The 11826-nt window shown below is 39.6% G+C and overlaps 1 protein-coding gene across 1 annotated transcript in view; it reads left to right on the forward strand.

Annotated features, from left to right (window-relative positions):
- The window catches only part of eif2d (eukaryotic translation initiation factor 2D), a 15879-nt gene extending 4350 nt beyond the window's left edge, over positions 1-11529 (forward strand). Inside the window, exons 6-15 of the mRNA XM_067413263.1 lie at positions 2004-2257; positions 2340-2457; positions 4793-4838; positions 4924-5030; positions 5224-5379; positions 5460-5549; positions 6363-6458; positions 8232-8352; positions 11103-11277; positions 11369-11529. Coding sequence (XP_067269364.1) covers positions 2004-2257; positions 2340-2457; positions 4793-4838; positions 4924-5030; positions 5224-5379; positions 5460-5549; positions 6363-6458; positions 8232-8352; positions 11103-11277; positions 11369-11439 — 1234 coding nt within the window. The 3' untranslated portion in view covers positions 11440-11529. The remainder of the gene's footprint in view (positions 1-2003; positions 2258-2339; positions 2458-4792; positions 4839-4923; positions 5031-5223; positions 5380-5459; positions 5550-6362; positions 6459-8231; positions 8353-11102; positions 11278-11368) is intronic.
- Positions 11530-11826: the final 297 nt, after the last annotated feature.

Here is an 11826-nt window from a genome sequence, read left to right on the forward strand (position 1 = left end):
GCTTCACTCCGCTCATTAGTGAGGTCAGGCTATACCTCGCCCACGTATTAAAAATGGTCGGGTTTAAAACGGGCTCATAATTACAGTTAATGTGTCGGACAGGGCCGGTCTCTCGGGTGCACGGGCTTGGGTAGGGTCGGGCTTGATTTTTTGAGTCGATCTAAGCTCTAGTTCTGGCTAAAAATGTAGTTATTATGTGCTGGCCGGTTTGCATGAATTGTACTCATGATGGAGCGGTAGTGGAGCGCTCTCGGAGCGAGTGAAAACCACAACGCTCCGACTTTTAAAAAATCCGCTCCTCACTCCATTCAAAATCTTGCCGCTCCACTCCTCCCTCCACTCCCACTCCACTCCGCTCACATACTCTGCTTCGGTGCGCATTTTAGCAGTGAATGTTTGGCCGTGAGCGGTGAGCAGCGGCACAGCGAACCAATCACTGTGCAGGCATGAGGAACGTGCATGTCAATCCAGCAACAAACTCGCGTTTACTGTGTGCTTCCTTAATACACCATGGGCTACTACCATAGACCATAAAAAAATACTACTACCCTTTACATCGCATGTTCCGGCGATGTGACTATCGCACACGTGCACATCGCGATGTCGATGTTAAAACAGAATATCGTTCAGCCCTAATATAAACAATCAAGCATTAGAGATATTCAATGCATTATTATATCGCCTTATGTGAATTTACTATATGTATGCAGATAAAGTTGGACATTTATGTATCCAACTTACTACAAAGAGCTGGGTGATATAGTTTGCATTTTGCGACAAAGTCAGTCATGTAGCTGAGATTTGCTATATAGTGCATATCGTTTTATGTAATAGTACTGCATGCATGTGGATAAAACTGAGATGATATAGTTTACATTGAGATGATCTAAACAATCACGCAGATGAGATTTTGCTATGTACTACTGTACTAGTAAATTGTTTTATGTGAGTATACTGTACGTATGTGAGTAAAGTAGGATACACTATATCCAACTTTTAAAGGGATAGTTCACCCAAAAATACTAAAAATATGTTTATCTGCTTAACCCCAGGGAATCCAAGATCTAGGTGTGTTTGTTTCTTCAGTAGAACACAAATGAAGATTTTTAACTCCAACCGTTGCTCGTATAATGCATGTCAATGGGGTGTTTTTTTTATGAGAGTCACTATGAGAGTAAAAAACAAACACACGAATCCATAAACCCTGTGGCTCGTGGCGACACATTGATGTCTTAAGACATGAAGCGATCGGTTTCTATCAGACAAATCTTATCTAGTATTCCCAATGCCTTTACTTTCGCCGGACAAGGTCAAAATGACGGCATGATCATAGATATCTGCATTGATTTCTATGGCAATGACGTTGAGTTGGTAGGTATTTCCAACAACATAACCTTGTTTCTGCATCGACTTTCAGCATGTTTCCTATAACAATGGCTGACGTTTACATTTTACTTGGCTTGAGAAGGTCACAAAACACGAAAAATCTGATCAGAACGGTCAGACTGAAATAGATTTCCAGAAATGCGTTTTGAATGGGATTTCAAACCACATATGAATGTAGCTCGAAACAGATTTGTAACATTTGAATTTTATTTGGATATTTGGATTTTTATTTGCACAAAAATCGGATTTGGACTGAACTGTGAACGCAGCTTAACTCTAATGAGAGTTGACGTACATAGTTGCAAAGTTACTTATAGTTAGTAGATTGTCTAAAGTGGGCCAATCAAAAAAAAGTGTAACCTTTGTTTAATATCAAAAATAAAAAAGCATTTACTGGATAGGAGGCATGCTAAAAACAATGTTTAGTTTTGTTCACGTAAACTGAAAACAGACTAAAATGAGAATCAAAATGAGAATCAATCAAAATTGCGAAAAAGCTATATTTTCAACCCAGCCCTAATCACTGAGCGATAATATAGCTGACATTTTTAGATGATATAACCTCAATCATGCATCAGAATAACTTTCTACAGACATCTTTCTCATATTCTCTGCAGGGCGTTTGGTGAAAAGACACATCCTCCGGTTATACCAGTCACAAACTCACCAGCACCGGTAGAGGGAGAAGAATATGAGGAGGATGAGAAAGAGGTGAGGGACAGCTCTGAACCAGCGGCAGTGGAAACATCTTGTCAGAGCATTCAGGAGCTGAGGCTAGATGAGCACGAGGTGAGAAAGGAAGAACATCTGGTTGAGGACGAAGAGGGAGAAGACACGAACGGGAAAGAGGACGACTCTAGATCTCCACAGGGTGAAATGTCTTTGACTTTCTGTTACATGTCTGTTTTGTAGGTGTTTTCTGTATGCTGACGTTCATGTCTCTCTTATTACAGAGCAGATGGATGAGTTACTGCTGCAATGTTTTCTCCATGCACTGAAGACTAAAGTCAAAAAGTCAGACCTCCCACTACTGACCAGCACCTTCTGGAGCAAGCACATGGTGTCCTGCTGGTAATTTAGCCTCTTGTATTAATCTTCTGACGTCTTACCTTTATTTCCTAAGCTCAGCCTTTTACTTAATGGCAAATATTGATCTAGATGTTTATCTGCTTACCCTCAGGGCATCCAATATGTAGGTGTGTTTGTTTCTTCAGTAGAACACAAATGAAGATTTTTAACTCCAACCGTTGCTGTGTGCCAGTCATGTAATGCATGTCAATGGGGTTTAATTCTATTAGAGTAAAAAAAGAAAAACATGCACAAACAACTTTAAATTAAACCCTGCGGCTCGTGGCGACACACTGATGTCTTCAGACACGAAACGATCAGTTTGAGCGAGAAACCCAACAGCATTTATATATTTTTTTTTAACCTCAAATACAAACGATGTACATCAGCCCTCGCTGTGTGCCATCACTTCCACTGGATGAGGTCAAAATACACAATATGGTGCATCTCAATGGGATACAAGCGGCGGAAGTGATGTCTCGCGCATATCGTACGCCATATTGTGTATCTTGACCTTATCCAGCGGAATTGATACTTTTATTCTGCAAAGACAAATTATATTGATCCAAAAATTACAGTGAAGACTGTACAAATGATAGTTACAAATTATTTCTGTTTTTAGAAAAAAGCTATTAAAGGATCCTGAGAAAATTGTATTGCAGTTTCCTCAAAGAAATATTAAAGGTCCCGTTCTTCGCGATTCCATCTTTCAAACTTTAGTTAGTGTGAAATGTTGCTGTTAGAGCATAAATAATACCTGTAAAATTATAAAGCTCACAGTTCAATGCCAAGCAAGATATTTTATTTAACAGAAGTTCCCTTTCAAAGCCTACAGCGAACGGCCGGTTTGGACTACAGCAGGAAGTGCAGGGATGTAATGACGTCACTAGAACCGTTTGTTGACTAACCCCCCGCCCACAAGAACACGCAAAAAAGGAGGCGTGGTCTCGTTGCTCTCCCACGTGGAGAAGAGCGCCCATTCAGCGCTTGCATCTCCCCGTTATAGTAAAAGGCGAGACCTTTCCGGGCAAAGTGCGCTAAGCTGCTGTCCAATCACAACACGGGAAGCGCTGGCCCAATCAGAACTCAATACGTGTTTCTGAAGGAGGGACTTCATAGAACAAGGAAATCATCAGGCCATTTTTAGGACAGAGGAAACAGCGCTGTACAGATAAGTCAATTGTGTGAAAAATACTGTTTTTTTACACGTGAAACATGAACTCGTTATATTGCACACTGTAAACATAATCAAAGCTTCGAAAGCACGCGAAGAATGGGACCTTTAAGCAGCAACTGTTTTTAACTTTTATAATAAATGTTTTTTGAGTAGCATATCAGTATATTAGAATGATTTCTGAAGGGTCATGTGACACTGAAGTCTGGAGTAATGATGCTGAAGATAAATTACACTTTAAATATTAAAGGAGAACATGGTTTAAGTTGTAATAATATTATACAAAAATAACATTGTTATATAACGTTCAATTATAAGTCACTTAAGTTATTAGTAAATGATGAACTAATAATTTACTAAACATTACTACATTCATATGTAATTTTTAAATTATTAGTTAACACATTCATAAATTATTAATAAGTGGTATGCTATACTGCCTATATCCGTATATGTGATGAATAGTTTACACTCTAAATTAGGTGATGCAGAAAGTGTTGTAAATTATTTATTCATGCGTTTACACATCATCTATAACAGGTGTTGAACACTTTGTAGAAGTGTGAGGGTATAGACAGCTGTCTCCTCAAACACACATGGAGTGTTTAAACACTGTGCAGCTAATGTGATCTTAGCTGGATATCAGAAAAGGGGCAAAGAGGCGGAACATGGGCGGAGCTGAGGTGACGTGCTGCTTAACCCTTTTGTTTGCTTTAGACAGCAAACAAACGACAATCCACCTGTCAGTCAAAGTGGCCACGGCCTTAATTATGCAGAACTTTAAGGCTTAATATAATGTAAATTAATTAGTTGTTAAAAAAATTCACCCCCTCACAGATGTCATGAAGGGCAAAATTAGCCATATAGACCGAAAACACAATTTGTACCAGGCTGTAAACATGTTTTTTTGTTTTTTTTGCTGTAAAGTTGGGCATTTTAACATGAGATTCTCAATGAGATTCTGCTCTGGAGCCTGTCCGTAGAGGCCAGTTGATGAATTGCAGTTTAAGTCACTTCCGTATTGCCTTCAGTAGAAACGGGGTGAGGTTGGCGCTTGTTTCAGACACATTAAAAATGATCCTGAATACACCGGTCAAGTCTGAAATGTGACTTTTTGTCATTACCAAAAAAAAGTAGTTCACAATCTCTACTTTGTCCCCACAGTCCTAGAGGAACGCAACTAGATATCAAGAAATCAAGTTATAAAAAGGTACAGTTTTTACAGATTGTGAGGTTTTAGTCGGTGTCCTTATCTTTGCTTTTATAGTTCACACCTTTTCTCTCTTCCTTTCCAGCTGTCTAAGTTTCTGTTGTGCATGCAGAGAGATCACAGTCTGATTCATGTGAAGGAGCTGAGTAAAGGTGTGGAGAGCATTGTGGAAGTTGACTGGAAGAACCCGGAGTATGCAGTCAAACTATTCATTATTAATATCTCACTCATAAACTTAAACATTTTGAATACAATTTAAAGTCAAAACGTATAATATTAAAGGAATAGAAAATATTTGTTGCTGTTTTGTTTGTTGATATTCTGCAAGTGTTCTTGGTTTAGAGGGAAGTGGCTGTTTTCTTGAACGACTTGCTCTGGTTTTCAGGTTGTGTTCTTTTAGAACACCAAAGGACTGTGGGCCGGAGAAAGAGTCTGTGGAGGGAGGCAGGGCTTGTGAGGTCCAGTACCAGCCCCCTGAAATCACACAACTCTATGGGGTCACTGCACGCCTGGAGCCTCTTTTTCAGGACGCCAAGAAAAGGTTAATGAGTTGTGTGAATTTTTTGTGTAAGTGCGTTAGTGTGAGTTTTGAGGTTTTGAGCATGTGGCTTTTTGTTTCAGAAAGGGGACGCCTCTAAAGGCCAGTGAAGTCAGGAATGTCATCACAGATTATGTGAAGAAAAATGAACTCATCCATGAAACCAACAAAAAGTAAGCTTAAGTACTTTTTATTAACATTTTCATATTCTACTAGTCACTACTGTTCAAAAGTACCTGTATGTTATTTTTGTTTTTGAAAAAAGTTGCTTATGCTCGCCAAGGCTGCATTTATCTTATTAGATCAAAAATACAGTATAACGGTAATCTTACTCACCCCAAACCTTTGAACAGTAGTCTATGTCTGTATGATTTCAGTACTGTACTAGTAGTGTTGTCAAAAGTGACGACCGCGATTCCAAATTGGTATTGAAATGTTTTTACTGACATAAAAAATGTGACGCTTTGAGCGCTGTTGAGCTGTAATCGTAAACACCTCTGACTGGTCATTGTGCTCACGCACTCATCGGATGTGCCTGTGATTGGCTACATTGATCAACGCACGGCAGCGGTTTCAAAGAACAAGGAAGTGTTTGAAAGTGTTTTGAAAGCGGGAGCTGGAGCGTTTGAAAGCACAAGCAGGTGTCCAGTAGGCTGCGTAACCAGCGGACCGGTAGGCTGATAGACACCTGCATTCAAACGCTGTGTATCTGTGCAAGCACTCCGAGAAAAGCGTCATTGATGTATTTTTACAACATGTTTGTGAAGTGCTGATCGTATTAGCCAGTCACAGACCTATTTGATGAGCGCATGAGCACAGTGGCCAGTCAGGTGTTTACGATTCCGCTCAACAGCGCTCAAAGCCTCACATTTTTACAATTTCAGTACCGATTTGGTATTGCGGTCGGTACTTTTGACAACACTTTGTACTGGTGCAGATCACAATGTTCGGATTGAAGTAACTTCCTCTCTTCTCTTGTTCATCAGTTATGTTAACATTAACCCAATACTTTGTGACTGTTTGCTGGAGAAGTCTGAGTACCAGGAAGTGGAGACACTGAAATGGGATGACCTCTTTAGCAGGTAAAACTGCATAAAATATGTAATCAAATTGTGTGTTTTTTTACAAGAAGCATGTAATTGTCTTATTATCCTAACAGGAAGAGTATTATCAAAAATAATGTAAATTACTCAGTTGTATTTCTCAGCCGTATTTAAAGGTGTCATTAAATGATTTTTTTATTGTTGTATACTTATCTGAGGTCAACTAATGATGTTTGTGTGATTTTTGCATTCAAAAACATAAGTAATAAGCTATTTTCTCCTCTGGTTTTGAGGCTCTCTTCTGAACGCTGGGTTTTGATGGGCGTGAAGCACTGGAGACTTAGATGTAAACGCCAACTGCTAGGATTGGAGAAGATTTGCATATTTAATGAGCTTCAGCTCCCCTTTGAGTTCAGTTTACATGAGGGAGGGATTGTTTTGAAAGCAGCAACCGGAATGATTCTCTCAATCTCAGGGCTCGTAAATATCTTTATCAAACAAACACAATGATTTATTTCTCATCCACCCGTGATTGTTTGGAATATTATTTCTGTATTACTTGGCTCGCATGATTGGTGGATATAAGAGCTAACCACATGCATACACACACAAACATGTGCGCGCGTGCCCAGATCAAGAAAGGAATATTATTTTACTATTTGTGATTCACTGGCCTGCTGACCGGCTTACATTTTGGTAGCCCATCTGTAAAACACATAGCCCTGGGACTACTGTTACATATAAAAAAGACGTTTTACTCACATAAGTGTGTTGCACCATTACTGTCGGATCCAATATAGAAGGCACAACATTGTGTCTGCAAATTCAGCACTTGAGACTTGTTTACAAACCATTCCACAGTGAAATGAAGCGATCACGCATACTTGTCTTCCCCACATGAGCTGGAACTTCATTAAGAATAAATGAAGTATCACACATTCCTAATATTAGGATCCAAAGGAAGCTTATGCAGCGACTGTGTTCTTCCACAATATCTTGCTATCTTCTTCGGTATGTTTATTGCTACTGGCTAGCGATCTGAACAGCTCCATGAGTCGTTGGACAGGGCTACTGAATTAGACGTGCTGTAGAGGCGTTTGGTCGCACGATGATGTAAGAATGAAACACACAATCGTTTTCTGGGCCTGGTGTCTATAAAAGCTTTTCTTTGACTAACAAGGAAGTTTACAGCTCTGAAACTACCTTTTATATATCAAAAGCTCAAGGGAAAGTTGATTTCTCAATTCATCACCCCTTTAAGGGATAGTTCTTCCAAAAATTGAATTGAGTACATTTGCTCAATCTCACCAAGTTCTATTAAAATCAATGAATCTCTTATGTACATAATTCTTTGTTATAGTAAGAGGATTTGCGAGCATGCCGTTTTTGTTCAGGGCTTAAACGCCTCTGATTGGCCATTGCGTTCAAGAAATCAACAGATATGTTTGTGTTTGGCTACATTGCTCAACGCTGCAAAACGCATTGTAAATATAATCCTTTGACTTTCTCTAGAGCATAAACACAGATACGCACTGGATCATTTGCCAATATGTTATTATGGATAAAACCAGTAGTTATAAGTAGCTTTTCCCTCTAAAGCAGCAATCTGTGGTTTGAGTGAGAAAATTCCAGGTTCATTAAAGTATCTGATCTATATTTCTGTAGTTAATGTGTTATTTAAATTTGTAGAGATTAGTATTCCTGTGAGCTAAATGACACTTTCGTTCTTTAATAAGTGAATGGACAAATTTACAGAAATAATGTTTTTTGCTCTTAATAGTAAGTTCGCTGAATGACCATATGATCCTGCAGGACTCTCATCAGAATGCAGCCGTGCCATGAGGTGCTGGTTCCAGGTCAGCCTCCTGTGGTTAAGAAAGGTCAGATGGAGCCCATAGACATTACTGTAATCTCCAGGGGATCCAATAAGAAGGTATGAAGCCATTATAAGAACATGGCTATATACATGATCAGGTATAACATTGACCACATTATGACAGGTGAAGTGAATAATACTGATTATCTCTTCATAACAGCACCTGTTAGCATGTGGGGCAGCAGGTGAACGTTTTGTCCTCAAAGTTAATATGTTAGAAGCAGAAAAATGGGCGTAATAGGTAAAAGCGTAAGGATTTAAGCCAGTTTGACAAGGGCCTAATTGTGATGGCTGGACAACTGGGTCAGAACATCTCCAAAGCTGCAGCTCTTGTGGGTTGTTCCTGGTCTGCAGTGGTCAGTATTTATCAAAACTGGTCCAAGAAAGGAACAGTGGCAAACCGGCAACAGGTCTATGGGGGGCTCAGTGATGCACATAGGGATTGAAGACAACGCTGTTTGTTCCGTATGGTGCTGCATAGCCGCAGACCAATCAGGGTGCCCAAGCAGATCCCTGTCCACCGACAAAAGCTCCAACAGTGGGCACGTAAGCATCAGAACTGGACCTCTGTGTTGGCAATGGAAGAAGTGGAAGAAGTTGGTCTAATGAACCATGTTGTCTTTTACATCACTTGAATGGTCGGGTGAGTGTGCGTCACTTACCTGGGGAACACATGGCACCAGGATGCACAATGGGAAGAAGGCAAGCCGGCCGAGGCAGTGTGCTGCTTTGGGCAATGTTCTGCTGGGAAACATTGGGTGTTATTTTGACACGTACCACCTTCCTAAGCATTGTTGCAGAGCATGTGCACCCTTTCATGTAAACGTTGATCCCTGGTGGTCGTGGACTCTTTCAGCAGGTTAATGAGCCCTACCACAAAGCAGAAATGGTTCAGGAATGTTTTGAGGAGCACAATGGGTTTGAGATGTTGACTTGGCCTCCAAATTCCCCAGATCTTAATCCAATCGAGAATCTGTGGGATGTGCTGAACAAACAACTTACAGGACTTAAAGGATCTGCTGCTAACATCTTGGTGCCGAATACCACAGCACACCTTCAGGGGTCTAGTGGAGTCCATACCTTGATGGATCAGGGCTGTTTTGGCAGCAAAAGGAGGACCAACACAATGTTAGATCATAATGATCATAACGTTATGCCTGATCGGTGTATAGTGGCCCCAAAAAGTATTTGGATGCTTAAGCCACAAATTTATAAATAGGATATTTTACACAACACAATATCACATCAAGTATTATCTGCTAGCAAATTCTGGAAGTTTTTTTCTGAGCCAGTTTTAACCAACTGCCATCAAGGTGTTTTAATTAGGGCCGGGACTCGATTAAAAAAAAAATCTAATTAATTAGAGGCTTTGTAATTAATTAATCGAAATTAATCGCATTTTAATTGCATATAAATATTTGACCTGAGAACAATGAGAAGTAATTTTTCACATGTATTTTTAGTATACCATTGAATAATGACTGAATACATAAGCTTAATCAACAAAACAAAATACATTTATTTATTTCAGTCCAGCAGACCAGCTCAATGTTTGCCATTAAGTCTAGCAAAAGCATATTTGTGATATTTGAGGCTCGATGTGCTGCGGTGATACGCAGATTCCTTGTTGTATAGCTTGCACACAACCATGCTCTTGTCGACGCTTCCATCCTTTCGTTTTTTAAAACAAAATTTCCCATCCACGGGGCCAAGCAAAGCAGTCTCATCAGCTTCTTCGTTCATGTTCACTCATGCCCTGCGTCTCAATCAGCTCCCTAGTTCACTAGTCAGGGCACTGATCAGGACATAAGTCAATGGGCTGACTCCCTGATCAGTGTCCTGACTACTGAACTAGGGAGCTGATTGAGACGCACCCATGGTTTGTTGTTGTCGTGACTGCGGAGCGAGCGCTAGTTGGTGTTCCAGTATAATCAGTCCGTCGAAACTCATTCATTGAAAAACGTTCCGAGGTTTTGTTTTGTTTTTTTGCGTAATTAATTAACGCGTTAAAGTCCCGGCCCTAGTTTTAATGGATATATGAAGAAAATTTTCTGAAGTGTTCTATCAGAGCATCCATATTTAGTTCACCACATTAAAGGGATAGTTCACCCAAAAATGAACATTTGATGTTTATCTGCTTACCCTCAGGGCATCCAAGATGTAGGTGTGTTTGTTGCTTTAGTCGAACACAAATGAAGATTTTTAACTCCAACCTTTGCTCATATAATGCATGTCAATGGGGCCTAATTCACATTTCTACTACATTAATGAACCAGTTTAAATACAAAGCTTAATGCTAAATCACTGAAGTAACCCTTTAATGTAATTGATGTCACGCAGTTAGATGATCTTAGAAGTTGTGGATATCTACAATGGCACAAGCACCTGTAACCCTGTTAGGCTTCTATTTTCTTCTAAACAGCGCTAATGTAAAGAAAACCAGGCTGGTTACATCAGAGATGTAGCATAGAGCGTTTCCAGTGAATGATTTATTCCAGTGTGAGTTTCGCTTTCAAACACAAGCTCTGTCATATTCTGTCATTGTTTCTAAAGTGCGCAAGCACTTTAACTTATTAGTTTAAGGTCATAAAAGAGTGTGATTAATCACAATTAAAAATTTTAATCTATTGACTACCCTACTGCTTATCCTTTTGAGAAATGTAATGACCATCACACTTTTTTAAATGTGAATATACAGCTTGTGGCCACTTTAAACAGAATTTAAAATATATATATTATTAGAAACAGTCTGACGTTTGTGTCTAATGAAAAATACAGTGTTGTCACTCATTCTTCCTTTTATGAAGGTCACAGTAATTAAGAATCTGGAGGCGTTTGGTTTAGACCCAGCTGTGGTTGCAGACACTCTGCAGCATCAGGTTCAGGCCAGCTGTGTCCTCCAGGATTCCCCTGGGGCCAAAAACAGAGTCCTGGTGCAGATCCAGGGAAACCAGGTCCAACATGTTGGCAAACTGCTGCTAGGTACAGTATAGTACACTGCAATATGACAGCCTAAATCTGTACCTACATTCTTTTTCTAATGTGTGAGTGAATTTTTTCTGTTTTATTACAGATCGTTATCAGATCCCACGGAAATATGTACAAGGTCTTGATAAAGCTCCCAAACAAGGCAAGAAGAAATAACATGACCGATGTCCTCAGAAGAGTCAAATGTTGTTACATAATGCAGTCCAACCATAACATCATCTCTAAAATAAAACAAATCTGATTTCATTCTGAATGATCTGGTAAATGAATTTCATGAATACTGAATACTCGGCATAATGCTGTGTCAATAGAACCCAGTTCAATAACAGTTGAAATTTGCAGGTTTAATCAGAACTTGACATGACAGCTGTCCCTTGAGCACTAGTCTGCCATTCCGATATAACAGATAGAAGTAACCACACCTCCCTCTCTTGATTGTCATCTTTATAATGATATATTGCCAAGTATCTGTAGAAACAAAGTATACCCTGTCACAGGCAGTGAATTACAGGAATGTTGACCAGGAGTCAACCTGTTGACTTA

This window comes from Pseudorasbora parva, chromosome 13, assembly GCF_024679245.1.
Source record: "Pseudorasbora parva isolate DD20220531a chromosome 13, ASM2467924v1, whole genome shotgun sequence".
Classification (NCBI taxonomy): Eukaryota; Metazoa; Chordata; class Actinopteri; order Cypriniformes; family Gobionidae; genus Pseudorasbora; species Pseudorasbora parva.